The following is a 15,597-nucleotide window of genomic DNA, read 5'->3' on the forward strand; positions in this document are numbered from 1 at the left end:
GCCCGCGCAAGCCCTCGCGTGTCGTGTCCTCCCCCTCGCCCTCCGTCCGCCCACCGGCGTTCCGACGTTCCGGCGCCGGCAGAACCCAAATTCGGGTTGGGTCGGGTCAACCCGGCAACCCGATGGGTCGGGTCCGGGTCAGACTTTTAGACCCGTTTACATATCCGAATCGGGATAGGGTTGACCCGTTCCGGGTCAATTCGGGTCCGACCCGAAACCTGGTTTTGACACTCCTAAGTAGACTGGTGAGAAAAAAATAAAGACCATATGTTTGTCTAAATCAATATGCAAAATAGATCCATCATACTTCCATATATGTAAGCTTCATACTAGAAATGAATTTCTTACTTTTCCCTAGTTCTCATAAATTTTAACAGCATATTCACACAAGTCCTACTTCCAAGGTTCATAATGTTCCGCTATCCTTCTTTTTTTAGTTCATGACTCATAGATCTCAATAACACTTTCAAATAATCTGCTATCTTCTAACTAACATTAACATTCATTGCTATTATAGATTCACAAGCAAATAAAGCAAAAAAAGAATAAATGAGAATCCTCATATGCATCACCAACTAAGCAAAGATGATGTATGGAAGCAAAATAATCAAGCACATAACCAATTAAGGTATGAGATATTGTCACTATAGTCAAAACATGGACAAAGTTATACTGCTACATGAAGTTCTATATTAAATGCATTAGTAAGTAAATCAAAAAATGTTTTAGAAAGTATGAAGAAAACTATCTCAAACAAAGTCTCAAAGGCTTCAACATATTTTGAGAACTTGTATATATATATATATATATCATATTCTTAGTCCTACTACATATGTGGCTCTTGTCAATATTCTAATCATATCAGCATACAACTCAAGTTTATGATAATAAAATAAACTATCTATTACATTGAATTCTTTCTCATAAACATAGTCACAAACAAAAAGGTCAAAATTGGGAGAAAATTATTTATGAGACAAATTATGAATAAAATTTACTAATCATTGTATACCAAAATATCATCATTCAACTCTATATCTGAGAAATTTGTATTAAAATTATCATCTAAATATTTACACTCATGATTTTCATCAACAAGATGCTCCTTAAGATCACAATCTCATAATTTGAATTTAAGAGTGAAACTTTTTAAAGATGGTGAATATATAACATCTTCTAACAAAAATAAACAAAATTCAATTATAGAGAATTTAAGGGCAGCACTTTCACATCCTAAAAAGAAGAACGTTATTTGTTAAATAATGACATTATGAGGAAAAATAAATAAATAAATAAAACAAAAAAAATATATGTCTGAACCATATAATTTAATTGAATCATGTTTTAATGGTAAGTAAATGAACATTAATAATTCATAAGTAAATATGTTAACTTGCTCTCTATAGTTCACACTTAAGTTAGTATATAACCAAACAACAATAAAATTACAAAACACTCCTAATAATCCTAAAGGGAACAAATCCTATCTTACAGCTACAAAACTCAAATCTTCTAAAGAATGGGCAAATGAAAATAAACTTGCCTGGAATGTGATCCTGCTCAATATTGGTCCACTGTCAAATCGCATCATCAGATTCATTAACAACCATTTCATTTATGAAGATAACTTTTTAAGTAAGGGAGAACCTTTGGAAGCAGATGAAGATCTGCTATGTTGGTACTCATCAGGTCAAAAGCAATGCATGTATTGTGCATGTGACCCGCATAAAAGACTGGGATTTTGGAATATCTTTGGCTGAAATGAGTTAGGATTATGTGATAAACCTCTGCTTTGTATCCTACTTATATATAGCTTCTATTGTTGTGCTATGGTTTCTTGCCACCGCTTCTTCCCCTAGGCCATTCACAAAAGTTGCCTGCAAAATTTGAGGAATTTACTCATCTTAGTATTCCTTCGCAAAATCATTTATGAATAAAAAAAATGTTTTAGGATATACTGATTCCATTTATATTTATACAAATGCTCAAAGCTTGAAAGTTTGCTTCTATGTTTTTTATGAACGATTGGTTTCAAAAATTCTTATTTCAGAAATATAACTAAGATTTTTCCTTCGCTCATTCGAATTGAAAAAAATTCATTCTCCTAAAGCTTTATGTATGAATGTTGCTTGAACATAGCAAATCCTGATAGGATCACTCACCTCGTGTAAGAAAACATTTGCATTGTGAGAAGCATTGATGAGTGATTGGCATGGTCTTGTTTCATCAGAATAGACCAGTTTCCAGCCTAGTATGACTTTTCCCACACTATTTGTCCTCTCGGTTGCTTTCAAAACAACAGCGAATGTCCGTGGACAGGGTATAATAGGGACACTGTACAAAGTCTCTAAACCTGCTTTATGAATCAACTTCTTCAATCTCTCCTAAAAATGGCAACTGGACTTCCAGGCATTTTCCAATAGCTTTGCATTTTACTGCCTTGGCCAAATAAGAATCTCCAAAAGTTGAGGCTCTGATCCTTTTTTTGCTATGTTATCTTTTTCTTCAACTTTAGCAAAGCAATCTTCACCCAAACCATGGGAGCTAAGAATGACATCCATGCAAGCTTCTGTTGTGTGCTCTCCTCCAGTCTCTTTGAAATTTATAGGATAAAATCCCTTCGTCTCCTCCATCACCAACCGAGAAAGCCGTAATAACACTAAGCAATAGAATTCCTTCGACTCCCTCTCAATGCATGCCACAGCAGAATCGACACAAATTGAGCTTCTTCGCCTTCATCTCCCATATGATTTCAATAGAAGGAATCCTCCTCCTAACTCTTCATCTTCGTCTTCCCCTCTCATCAAGAGAAAATGAACACCATTCGTCTTTCTTATGAGAGTCCTCAACCTTTTCGTCTTCACGCGGCACCAAACAACAGAAACGACGTCAATCGGGACATGAAATTTAGCTTTAAAATTAATTTAGAATGAGGTCTATATAAAGAGCATTAAATTATATAAGTATTATTTTTTATTTATTTATTAATTAGTTATAATATAATGAATGGCTAAGATAATTTAAGAAGAAATAAAATGAATGACCAAGATTTGCTAGGGAAGGAAACTCAAGCATTTTTTATAATAGTAGTATAGATATAAGCAGTGTATTATATTATAATTTCATTTCACAATTTTTTTTTTTTATTTTTTTAATCCAGATTTTTAAAAGATGTTTTTAAAAGCAGTAAGAAAACTGTCCAAACGAAACCTATATAAGAAATTGACCGAACCAGTATATTCTCAATGTATTCTTTTTCTCTGACTATTCTCGTTCACAAAATATACTTACGAGACAATATTCACCTATGAGGACATTAGATATAAGATTATTAGGTTCGAATATTGCTATAATTTTTTTTAAGCTTGTTTATATTTTAGAACCACAATCGATACGGACAATTTATGATGATATAAAAGTGGTTAGCATTTGACATTTTACAACAATATAACTGTTATATATGACTTTATTTAGAAAATCATGCAATAAATATGATGAGCCTTCTAACGATTAACCAAAATTTTGCATGTGTGTAGTCTAAATGAGCATTACGATGAGATGAATCTGATGAGCCTACTATCGCTTGATTTAAATAACATCCAGGCAAGAATATATCTAGATCATTCGATTAGACGATCCGTATTAATTAATTTGATTATATATTATTCTGTTAGTATTTTAGCTTTTTAATGTCATCATAATTAAATGATTTTAGGCACATTGATTTTATTATAAACATGTAATATTTTAAAATTCATGTGATCTCCAATTAAAATTTCAATTTTATTTTAAGCGTCCGATCTTTGTTTGTTTAGATTTAAATCGAATCACTCTAGATGTCATCAACTCATTGAGATAATTATTTTGACTGTAAATTTATTGAAATAAGAATTCCTATGGCCCTATAAATAACTTTAAAATTTATACATTTTAATATTACTTTAATATTGATACTTGATAAATTAGATTTTTAATGCTGAATAAATTATATTCCGATATAAAATGCATAGATATTACAAAGTTTTGTTAATCCGGGGCATTTATGCAAATAGCCCGCCAATGTCAACTTACAAGGTTAGAGTTATAAATTAATAATTCCTTGGGCATTTCCGCAAAAACCATCCAAGTTTATTCGCCAATCGTATTGCAAGTTTTCCCGTTCGGAGCTCCAGAATCGAGCACCTAGGGTTTGAAGTAGAAAGTTTACTTGTATCACGATGGCGATGGCGGCCCTGCGCAGGGAGGGGAGGCGGTTTCTGCTCTCATCGGCCTCCTCCACTCCAATTACCGCTCGATCTGCGATCTCAAACGAGTAAGATAAATTATCCCTAACATTTCAGCTCTTTTGGTCTGTAGTTATATTTGTTAGGTTGTTTGGTTCGATTCGATCATTTTCTGGTGATCGAGAGGCGCAGGAGTTGCAGAGCAGCATCAGGTTATGTTTTTGAAAGCTGACAAATGCTGATGCTCAATTAGCTTTTCTGATTGCATTGGCATTGAGGCTTAGGAGTGCTAACCGATCCTGATATTCTTCATAGCATCCTTTTTGACGACATTCCTTTCGAGTGCATTTTTTAGGCACGTATTAAGTATCTCTCTACTGACCAATGACCTGTGATTATATCTGAAAGAGTATGACACGTTCTTGGCCCGAGCAATTTAGAACACCTGGGCCTATTTGGTTGAGGATTAATTCAGCTTCCAGCCTTCTAAAGCTAGAATAAGTTAAGAGAGAGTAGTTTATTTGTCAGATTGGTAAAAAAAGATATGTTGAGAAAAGCTAAACAATTATCCGAGGATAATTTTAAAGCTCAATTAATTAAGTTTTATTTAATAGTCGGATTAATAACATTTTTTAATACAGCATAATATTTATTATAAATTCCACAAACCTAGGGAAAATTTGTTGATGATTAAAAAAATTATTGTCTAACCGATTAGGTTGGTTTTTTTTGTTATTATGCTAACTAATTACTCATGCGAGTTATTATTCCCTGGAAATGGTTGAAAATCCTTAATCCCACTAGCTACCAGATGGAGAAATTATTCTGTGCGGATACCGTACGGAGAGAACCGTCCGGATTTGCTGCAATTTTATTGCCATTTTGTTGTGCTTTTGCAAAAGGGCATCAAATATTCAATTATTTAGTAAATAATAAATATTTGCTGTCATTTTACTGCCTTTTTGCAAAAGTGCATCAAATCCCGACGGTTCTCTCCGTTCGGTGTCCGCACAAAATAATTTCTCTACCAGAAGACCCAGAGACAAGAAAGAAGGAAGACACATGTTCTTATTGCCACAGTGTTACTGTACTTTCATTATTGAATGATAGGGTAGGCAATGGATAAATAAGGAAGGTGAACATAATCCTCAATTGCGAAAGCTTTGTGAAGAACCATATCCAAGGGACAAGGAAGACACACGGGATCTCATTGCCATAGAGCTTAGCGTGTGTAAGATAAGCTAGATCATAGTGTTATTGTAATTTATTTCTTTTAGGACTTGGTTTTGGGATTCAATCATAATCTTAATTCAATGATCCACTTGCTTCACATTTCATGGTAATTCTTAATTCTTATTGACCTAGCAATGATCTCCTTTGTTTAGGAATCTTTTATTTTTAGAGTTTAAACTAAAACATGGTTATTTATTTATTAACAAAAAATTATATACACACACACATTATTGACGCAATAAATGAAACTTCCTAAATCCCATAAATTTGAGTACTCTTATGATTTCATGGCACAAGTGTAAAGATTTACTCACCCCAAAATTTTTTTGGCATGATTTAGTCTAAATATTTGACTAGATCTTAGTTAAACCTTGATAAGTGTAAGAAATCATTGGCATAAGTGCAACTTATTTATGTTATATGATTGCAAGCAAGCTTGCTTGTGGCTTATTTATTATCTTTTTGAATTGATGTTGAATAATTAGATTCTAATTCCAAAATTATTGAATTTCTTGTTGTTTTATATTTGTAAAATTATTTGTTAATAGGAGAAGTAAAGTATTTTATTTGAAATTGTCGCTTGTTTGTTATTTTGTTTAAATACTTGTTTGATTAATATACTCAAGCCAAGTACATGCCAATTACAATTATAGAAAAATCAAACATGCTAAGCACGAGCGTACATGTGGAAGCTCGGCTCAAGCTTGAATAGAACATGAATAACTTTTATTATGACTAAGTCAATTACAATCAATGTTGCACTTGGCTTGGCTCAACTAGAACCCTAGTGTGCGATGCTCAACTAGAACCCTAGCGTGCGATGCACCGTGGTCTTGCCTGGTCGTCATGCTTAGACAATGCTTAACCTTAAACAATATTGATTGGAATGAAATATAATCTAATTAACAACATCGATTGGAATGAAGTCTAATTTGATTCAACTATTTTATTTCATCTTTGTCCAAAAGGAGACGCTGCATTTTTCCCATTTAGTATTTTTTAATGTTATTTTGTATGGGGCAATTCATTGTTTTTTTGGTCTGGTCATTCTCCTAGAAGGTGGATGAACGAATTATATAATGAACAGTTGATTACTACTTGTTATATTCTTCTTCTTTTCATATGACAAATCAAAATTTAAAAGCTAAGTCTTCTTTTTCATACAATAAATCAAAATAAAAACTTGCAAGAATCCATGCCAACAAAAGCAAAGTCATTAATTGGGGAATATATGTATGTTGATGACTATCCATTCGTTAAAAGTATTGCATGCTCTCTAGTGAGTACTGTAACCTATTTTCTTCAATGTCACACCTTGCACTTTTCTTCTTTATTTTTGATGGCACTAAATCGGATGCGAGTGTTTGCCGTGTTAACTTTTGATGGTCTTGATATGCTGATAAGAAAAGGAAATATTTGGTTTTTGCCTTAATATATTGTTTTTTGCTGCTTCTTGTAGTGATCTTCTTTGGCATGCAGTTAGATAGTGCTTATAATCTTTGGTTGCAAACTATTGCTCCACATTTTATCAGAGGCTAGGACAAAAGAGAAAAATCTACCTCCCTGCTCTGGCAAACTCAGACCCTGCACTCGTAACCTTCCTGACACAAGCACCTATGAAAGGCATGCATGCATATTGAAGTCCTGTTCCGAAGCTATGAAATTTTAAAAGTTCGATAGAAATATTTAAGACGTAGCTTACTGAGAAAATTTACTGTATTGTGCCAATAAAGTGTTGGTTTAAGTAAAAAAAATATTAGATGAGTGTATCTTGCAATTGTGTACTTTTTTAAAATTCATTTAAGACAGTAACTATTTTTTATTTGATTTGCCTAATAGGTGCTAATCTCATGTTCAGTTTTAGTAATTGGCTTCAGCCATTTTTGATATCATCTATTCGAGCAGTAGGCTTCATGTGCTAAAGTTGGTATTATGGTTGTGCTATTTGTAACCTGCAGATTAATGACCTTTTTAGTATTGTGCACAACATCCAAATTGAAAATATATTGTTTAATAAGTAAATTTCCCATTCTATTTTCTTGTGGATCATAACTTCCATCCATTCACAGTTGTTTCAAAGTTTGTGGTTCTTTTTTTCCTAATTTTCTTCTCCAACATTGATTTTGTCTCTTGCCTAATTAAGTTTTTCTACTTAATGCTCCTTATTTTTTTAACCTTATTTACATGTTTGAATATTTATAACTTTTTTAGCCAAATATGTTAGGCTCGTCCAGGCTTATTTTTTTCTTATTATTTCTATATAAGACAACTAACCGTTTTTGAAATAGCAGAGAATCATGCCTGTTTGGTGCACGCTCAATTTCCACTCAAATAGGTAAAAATACTTCAAAATTACAGGACTAATTTATTATGTATTCAAATTGGGCTTGTATTTGGAAGCTATATTTTATTTTTTTGCATGTTTATACTATCTGCAGTTAGAAACAGAATGAAAAGCGTTAGGAACATCCAAAAAATCACCAAGGCAATGAAGATGGTTGCAGCCTCTAAGCTGCGTGGAGTTCAAACTAAGACAGAAAATTCACGGGGCTTGTGGCAACCATTTGTTGCTCTTCTTGGAGATGGCTTTAGTATATTTTTAAACTCCTTTGTTCCTAGAATTTATTAATATTAGTGAATTTCTCTGATTTTTTATTCAGGAGCCATATATTTTCTAAATTTTTTTTATCACTTGCATAGTTTTTTTTGCCAAAATCAATAGAATTAGTGGTAAGGTTGCTCTTAGCCCTTGGTCAGTCAATTATTTTAATCAAAATTATTACCGAAAAAGTGCAATAATTATAACATTTTTTGCTTCGAGTAAGAACTTTTTAAATTACCTTATGAGTGCAACTTTTAAACTAGGAAATATCGGCAATATAGTTCCATGCTGATTTTTTAGCAAACATTCTTAGTGTGCGTTGACCATATCATGAATGCCCTTCATAATGTTGAATTAGAATTTTGTAGTATAAATTTGTCTAGAATGCACTAGTGAAATGGTAACATGAATTGACTTTTGGAATATTTGGTCAGTCAAACATTCTCAGTGCAACTCATATATAGTCAGCTTCAACGTTCTTTTCACTATTTTTGTAAACAATGGAAGTGTATATCTGTAGCATCTACCACATAGATCTTCTAATTGTCGGCATTGCTATAAACTGACATCTTCTATTTTTAAATTTGAAAGTAGAGATTTGCTTCAAAATTTATGTCTCGTCGTTCGGTTCAGCTAGTCATTGGATCATACACTTTGTGGATATGTTCACGTGTACTACTCAAGTGGACTTGTCCGTGCCTATATTTTTGTATCCCGCGATCAATCACTGCTATATTGCTGTTACTCCCTTCACATTTTTGATATGCAACTTTGTGTTTGTGTTTTATATGCCTTTTCTCTTCAATTTCAAATTAAATCCTTGTTTTCTCAAGGGGATGACTTGATTACAATTGTAGGTGTTGATGTGAAGAAGAATGTTGTCATCACTGTTTCCTCTGACAAAGGTCTTTGTGGGGGCATAAATTCCACATCGGTTAAAGTGAGCAAAGCTCTTACCAGAGTGTATTCAGGTATAGATAGCCGTTATCCATTTTTAAATTTTTAAATTTAGGTCTGTTTTAATTTAATTGTGCTCATGCTATCAGGCCCAGAAAAAGAAACTAAATATGTTGTTTTGGGTGAGAAGGGGAAGGCCCAATTGGTGCGTGACTCAAAGAATAGAATTGAACTGACCATATCAGAGTTGCAAAAGAATCCTTTAAATTATACACAGGTAAGATGTTATAATGCTTGTGGCAAGAATTTATTATCGAAGACTGAATTCTGAAACAACCTTCAAATGATTAAGCATTCGATGTAAGCCTGTGCTTTTTACTATATCATGACGATGTTGAATTTTAAAATATGCGTGGAAAAGTTGCTTTCTTTCTTTTTTTGAAAATATGTAAAAAGAACTTGCTATAGTTTGACCTCATGACGAAGGGAAGAATTTTTACAGTAGTATACTAGACTCTAGAACGTTGAAGCTGACTATATATGAGTTGCAAAAGAATCCTTTAAACCACACACTTGTAAGATATTTTATTTTATTCGGTTACTTCATGTTATTAGAATTCATTTATTTTTGGCTGAAATTCGAAACATTGAATAACAAACCAAGCATTGAATGTAAGCTGATGCATTGACTATCAGACATGTTCGGTTTTAAAATTTGTAAAACATGCTTTTTTTGGGAAACTTTATCAAAAGAACTCCCCATAATTTGCTCTCATAAGAAGTGCAAAACTTTTACATGTGTTATACAAGCTTTTATAGTTTGTTTTTATCCGCAAACCTCGACAATTCGAACTAGTTAAAGGCAAGTTGAATGTCTAGTTTGCATCATACTCTTGCAGAAATTCAGGTTTTCATCATATCTAAGAATTCAATATAAGTATGAATGTTAGGGACCTAGGGTTGCACCAAACTGAGTTAGAGAAGGCTAGGGTTGTATCGGATCCAAACATAGAACATTAACATTTTTTTTTTCAACGGAGTTAAGCCTTAGAAAAATCTTGGAAGGTCGCATGATTGTAGGAAGTAGGAACAGTGCTCAAACTATTGATGCTTGTTGTTTTACGGCAGTTCTATGTAATTGATCTGATGGTTCAGCGATATACTAAATCAAGGTAATTGGTGGAAACGGGCCGTTGGAGTTAAATTATGAAAATTTCTTCTTTCCTAGGGTTTGGCTGCTTCCTCACTCTATGCTGGAAAAAACAAAAGTTGCCCGGCTTTATCTTTGGGGTTAAATAATACTAGGAGGGTGAATTTGAATAAGTTGGCTTCATTATAGGAAGCTGGCCCCTGTAATGGAGAACTAAAGATGCTTGTTGTCTCCTGTTGAGAGAAGCACTAGGTACACCATACCTGAATATGAGATTATATTTGATCATGTCAGCTGCTAGAGCTTTGCTGACTTAGGCTCTGACTTATTGGAAAATTATTGTTTCGGTCAAGTGGGCAACTAAAACTTTGTAGCCTTCATGATTTTTTAATGGCTATTATTCTTATGGAGGGCTTTTGAAGACCAATTTTTGGACTGTGTTGTTTTGTCATTCTGAAGGGTTGGGGCAATGAAAAGAAGCATAGATGAGTACTTTGGTTCTGCAGGTACTGTGCCTAAAACAAAAGAGTTTCAAGACTATGGATTAACCGACCGAATTCCCTGGTTAGCATGTCATACAACTGTTAAACTTGCTGTTTTTTTAACATATGCATGGACAAAATAATTCCAGAAAGCTGAAAATTAATTGTAGGGTAGAATAAGTGCTATTATTTGCATTTATAACCAAAGATGATGTGGAGCGAGTTTGTGTGAGTTTCTGAATTCAAAATCAAAGATTTTGATTCAGAATTAAGCCCAGTTCATGCTGAGTCGATGCGAGGGATTTCGACTTGAGTTTTTGAGTTGATCTGAGTTAAAGTCTATCAATTTTATTAAATATTTTAAATTATTAATCTAGATTATTATTTTTTCTTTGGTGTGCATGTGCATGTCATATATCAAGTATATTTTGAGTTGAATCTAACTAATTTTTAAGGTCTTATTCGAGTTGATTACAATTTGAGCGAGTTTTTTGTTTCAAGCATAATTATCAGCCTAATTTATGACCAGCCATACTGTCAATTTATTTTTATTTTAAGTCTTTTTGAGTGTTTATGTTCAGGTTGCTGTTCTTGCTGATGATATCTTAAAGAATGTAGAATTTGATGCCTTAAGAATTGTTTTCAACAAGTTTCACTCTGTTGTCTCATTTCCACCAACAGTTTCAACAATTTTATCCCCTGAGGTAATTATTTTATTGTTTGTTAGCGCATGTGAATTATGTTCCCAGGAAAGGTCTTACAACCAAAAAGTTTTTGTTTGCTTTTCTTCGCACTAGATTGTTGAGAAGGAATCTGAAGCAGGTGGAAGGCTTGGTGACTTGGACTTGTATGAGATAGAAGGAGGCGAAACAAAATCTGAAGTGCTTCAGAATCTTTCTGAGTTCCAATTTTCTTGCGTACGTCCCATCGCTGTCCTATCACTGATCTAGCTTTTAATTAATATTAATTTAAAGGGATGGCCTTGTATGATGGCTACTTTCTTATGAAGTTTACTTGGATTATTGAAACCCGATAATATATTTACGTTTTGAACTTTCCAAGTTTTGATTTTGAAATGTCCATTGAAATTGAACTTTTTTTGTGTGTTTTACTTTTGATTCTGTGATTTTTCTTTCCCAGGTACTGTTTAATGCTGTCTTAGAGAATGGTTGTAGTGAGCTTGGTGCACGCATGTCAGCCATGGACAGCTCCAGCAAGAATGCTGGTGAAATGCTTGACCGCCTCACTCTTACATATAACAGGTCTCTCATTCCTCTTTTCTTTCTTAGGTCAAGTTGACGATCTTGAAAACTACCCCTACTGCATGAATTATTAATATTGATCGATTCTTTTAATATTCATTATATGTTGTATTTTTAAAGAATTGAGAGCTGCAGCATTAATTTATATTAAAGAGGAAAAGGTTGCAATGATGGCAACAAAATTAAGTTAACAAAATAAATATATATAGTGAGTTAGCCTAACAAAATTAAGTTAACAAAATAAATATATAAAGTTAACATAATGATTCTTCTCATCTTTCTGCAATAGTTCCCATCCTTTTATTTATAATATCACATTTCTTTACAAGCACGAATCCAACTATCAATATAATATCCATCTTCCTGACTACTCTTAACTATCTAATAGAGAGATAGATATATCATTTGATAGCTAGATACAATGGTTCATCTAGTAATTTGGAATAGAGGTCCTTCATACAGCATGAGTTTCTTAATGGTTGCATATTCTTGCTTTCAAACTAGTTGATGTTGTGTATTCATAATATTACTCTCCCCATCAACAACGATCTTAGTCCTAAGTTTGAACTGAGAAAGCCATGGAGTAATTTCATATTAGAAAATATAGAAGGGAGCATTGTCAGCATTGTAGGTTGCAGAGTCCGTTTAGTTATACCTCCCTGAGTCTACTCTTTGGCGACCATGAAGGTTGTGACCGTACATCTAACTACAACTTTAGTTGATCCAGTTTGTGCACAGGACACACTAATGCTGATTATACCTTTATTCAAATCATTTTATATAGTATCCTTGAAAACTTTATTGTTATTACCATTTGTATTTCCATAACCATTTGCACATCCAACTCTACTATACCCTTTTTAGCAAATGAACTTGCGATGGGTAGTTTTGCATTTACATCATCAACTATCATGGCAACGTTGTGGTCTGCATTATGCAAATGTTGATTTTTAAATATAGTTTTGATTATCTCAAGAGAATGGCCAAAATGTTTTAGAATATTTTGCTTTGAAGAGTTCTAAGAATTCAATTGTTCAATTACATTTACATTTAAGGTTACAAACACGATTTTGGACCGTCCATACTTACCAATGCAATTATAAAATATAGCTCATTGAACAAATTATGGCAAAAAAGGTATTGTGCAAACCCAGAAAATCATTCTCGTAGATTATCTCTAGTAAAATGTAGGATACCCGTCTTTATGATTTTTCAAATAATGAAAGAAAACATTGAGGAAGGCATTTGATCAATTATCATACTTGAATTACACGTCCCATGATCTTCCATTGCTGGTTTAGCTTGCGACTGTTGTGCCAACTCACTTTCAATCTGTGTCAAACATCTTGTGATTTTATTTAAGATCAAAGTGACTAATGGCAATTGTTCCTCAACTTTGCTCACTCTGGCCACACAAGCATCTGTAATTAATTAGAGAAAAAGCTTAACTCTAACATTGCACCTCACATCTGTGTAAATATTTCTTCACAGGACACGCCAAGCTTCAATCACTACAGAGCTTATTGAGATCATATCAGGAGCGTCAGCTCTGGAAGGCTGATCCTTCAAAGGAGTTGTTCTACCTTTTTTTAAAGAGGAAGGGAGTTGAGAATAAATGCTCTTAAGCCATGTAAGTACTGGAAATAACATGATACTTCTCTCATTTTTTTCAACATGTTGGGATTTTTTTTTCTATTTTCTGTGTGTTTTTACTGCAAATGATTTTGCTGGTTTTTCCAGCAATCTTATTTGAGTACTGAGCTTTATGATAATGATGAAATCCTGAAAAAGAATATTTTATGTTGTTTATAATTTTCAACTAATCAAGTATGGATTACCACTTTTGGAAATGCAAAAGAGTTTCTTTTTTCTTGGTATTTTCAGAAGTTTTAGATGCTTGAATGTTGTGATAAAGGTTTTTTGTTCTTTCTTGCTTTAATTCATGAGCATTATAGATAAACTGAAGCAAATGTGTAGGGCTGTGATTTTGGCCTGCAGATCGAAAAGTGATGCTTTAAACAAGCCAAGTTCAGTAGGAAAAAAAAAAAAAGAAGCTTGGGCTTTATTTGTGACAATTTTTTTATCGTTTTCTAAAATAGTTTTAGTACAAAAATTTTTGTATTAAAAAATTTGTTTTAAGTGGCTGTAAAAGTTGTGCAAACTTTTGAATTGCGAAGCTTAAAGGCATAAGCACAACCATCCTTGAACATCAATATGAATCTACTTTAGGGACATTGGACCAATATTTCCTCCTTTTTATATGATTTTGAGATCATAAAAGTCCTATATATTATCTACATTTTCCAGTGTAGATCCTTTTCAGTGCTAAGTGCCCTACAAGCCTTTCAAGGGTTTTAGGTAAGGGCATCCCTACCTATTATTTTTCCTTTTGAGGATATGAAGTGAGGATTCTATTCAACACTATGTGCTTAAACATAAAGGTCTTTTGAATTGATGTGCTATTTGTGATCTTTTAATAAGTGAAATCATATATATCCCATCTCCTTTGTGAGTTTGGGATTGTGCATTAGTGTGCCTTGTGATTGGAGATATTATTCTGTGCGGAGTCAAAATGCATATGGAGGGCAATCCAGACACGTCATATCATCCAATGCACTATTCATTGAGTGATGTGGCGCGTCCAGATTGACCTCCGAATGCGCCCGAACATCGCACCTAATAATTTTTCGTATGATTGGGGACTTTTCTATCAAAATACTTGTCTAATTTATGTCTTTATGGGGTGTTATGGACCCTCCTTGGAAGTTGTAGCTAAAAAAATGTTTGTATTTTTTGATAATTATAAACAAACAATTATTGAAAATGTAAAGTATTACTCTTCAAATTAAAAATATATCATATGACTATAAAACCTCTTTACTCAATTAATTCAGCATTTTTTATGTGAAATACAAAAATATCTATTTGTTATTTAGAATTGGAAAAAAAGATTCACATCAATAATCACAATTTGTGATTCAAAATATAAATATATGTGTGTGTGTGTGTTTTGATATGATTTAAATATTAAATTAGTATATAAATTAAAATAAAGATTAGGTTTTAAATATTAAAATTTGTAATTTTTTTGGGTATGTATGTCAATTTAACTGAAAAATGATTTAGGATTCCAAGTCACAATAATTTAATAACGCTTTTTTTAATTGTTATGTTATATATTATTCTTTTACAAAAAGGGCAAAAAATCAACGACTTCATTATGCAATAAGTTGGCCTTATGAATGTCTTCACTGATAAAAAAAATGTAAACTAATTGCGAGTATTTTGAAATTTATGATTTTTTTATTTTTTTGCAAATTTGAATAAAATATTTAAAATTTATACAATTCTTAAAAAAAAAATTAATTAATAAATCAATTTAATTGTTTTAGCCCTCTTAAACAATAATATTGTAAAAGAAAAGTATTTTAAATTTAAAGTACTTACAAGCACTATTAATGATTACATATGAAACTAAGGCTTTGTTTGGGACAATTTTATTATTGCTTCTTAATATGACTTTTTTGTCACAACCCGACCTGATATAACCCGATATCATACAAGTCATACAGTGTCCGATTGTGGCAAGAGTAACCCCAAGATTTATCTGGAGAAGTGCTGAAACAAAATTTTTTATTTTATACTACACAGAGCCACTATTGAATGCAATATAAAGCAAACGACTAGTGAATCTCAACATGATTTACTATTTATCATCCAAAAATATATTATTTGAAGGCTATCTATA

The 15,597-nt window shown here is 32.7% G+C and overlaps 1 protein-coding gene across 2 annotated transcripts; it reads left to right on the plus strand.

The window, feature by feature from the left end:
- The first annotated feature begins 4,132 nt into the window (after positions 1-4,132).
- LOC110111586 (ATP synthase subunit gamma, mitochondrial) lies at positions 4,133-13,719 on the plus strand. 2 transcript variants are annotated; one of them, XM_020843513.2, is made up of 9 exons: positions 4,133-4,312; positions 7,745-7,791; positions 7,895-8,047; positions 8,916-9,029; positions 9,105-9,232; positions 11,169-11,291; positions 11,385-11,504; positions 11,728-11,849; positions 13,341-13,719. In XM_020843513.2, the coding sequence occupies exons 1-9, from the start codon at positions 4,218-4,220 to the stop codon at positions 13,408-13,410; spliced, it is 972 nt and encodes a 323-aa protein (XP_020699172.1). In that variant the 5' UTR covers positions 4,133-4,217; the 3' UTR covers positions 13,411-13,719. The 2 variants fall into 2 exon arrangements, with proteins under 2 accessions (XP_020699172.1, XP_020699173.1); XM_020843514.2 differs by having other exon boundaries at positions 4,134-4,312; positions 7,748-7,791; positions 13,341-13,717.
- Positions 13,720-15,597: the final 1,878 nt, after the last annotated feature.

The sequence above is a fragment of the Dendrobium catenatum genome, unplaced genomic scaffold (assembly GCF_001605985.2).
Source record: "Dendrobium catenatum unplaced genomic scaffold, ASM160598v2 fragScaff_scaffold_1557, whole genome shotgun sequence".
NCBI lineage: Eukaryota > Viridiplantae > Streptophyta > Magnoliopsida > Asparagales > Orchidaceae > Dendrobium > Dendrobium catenatum.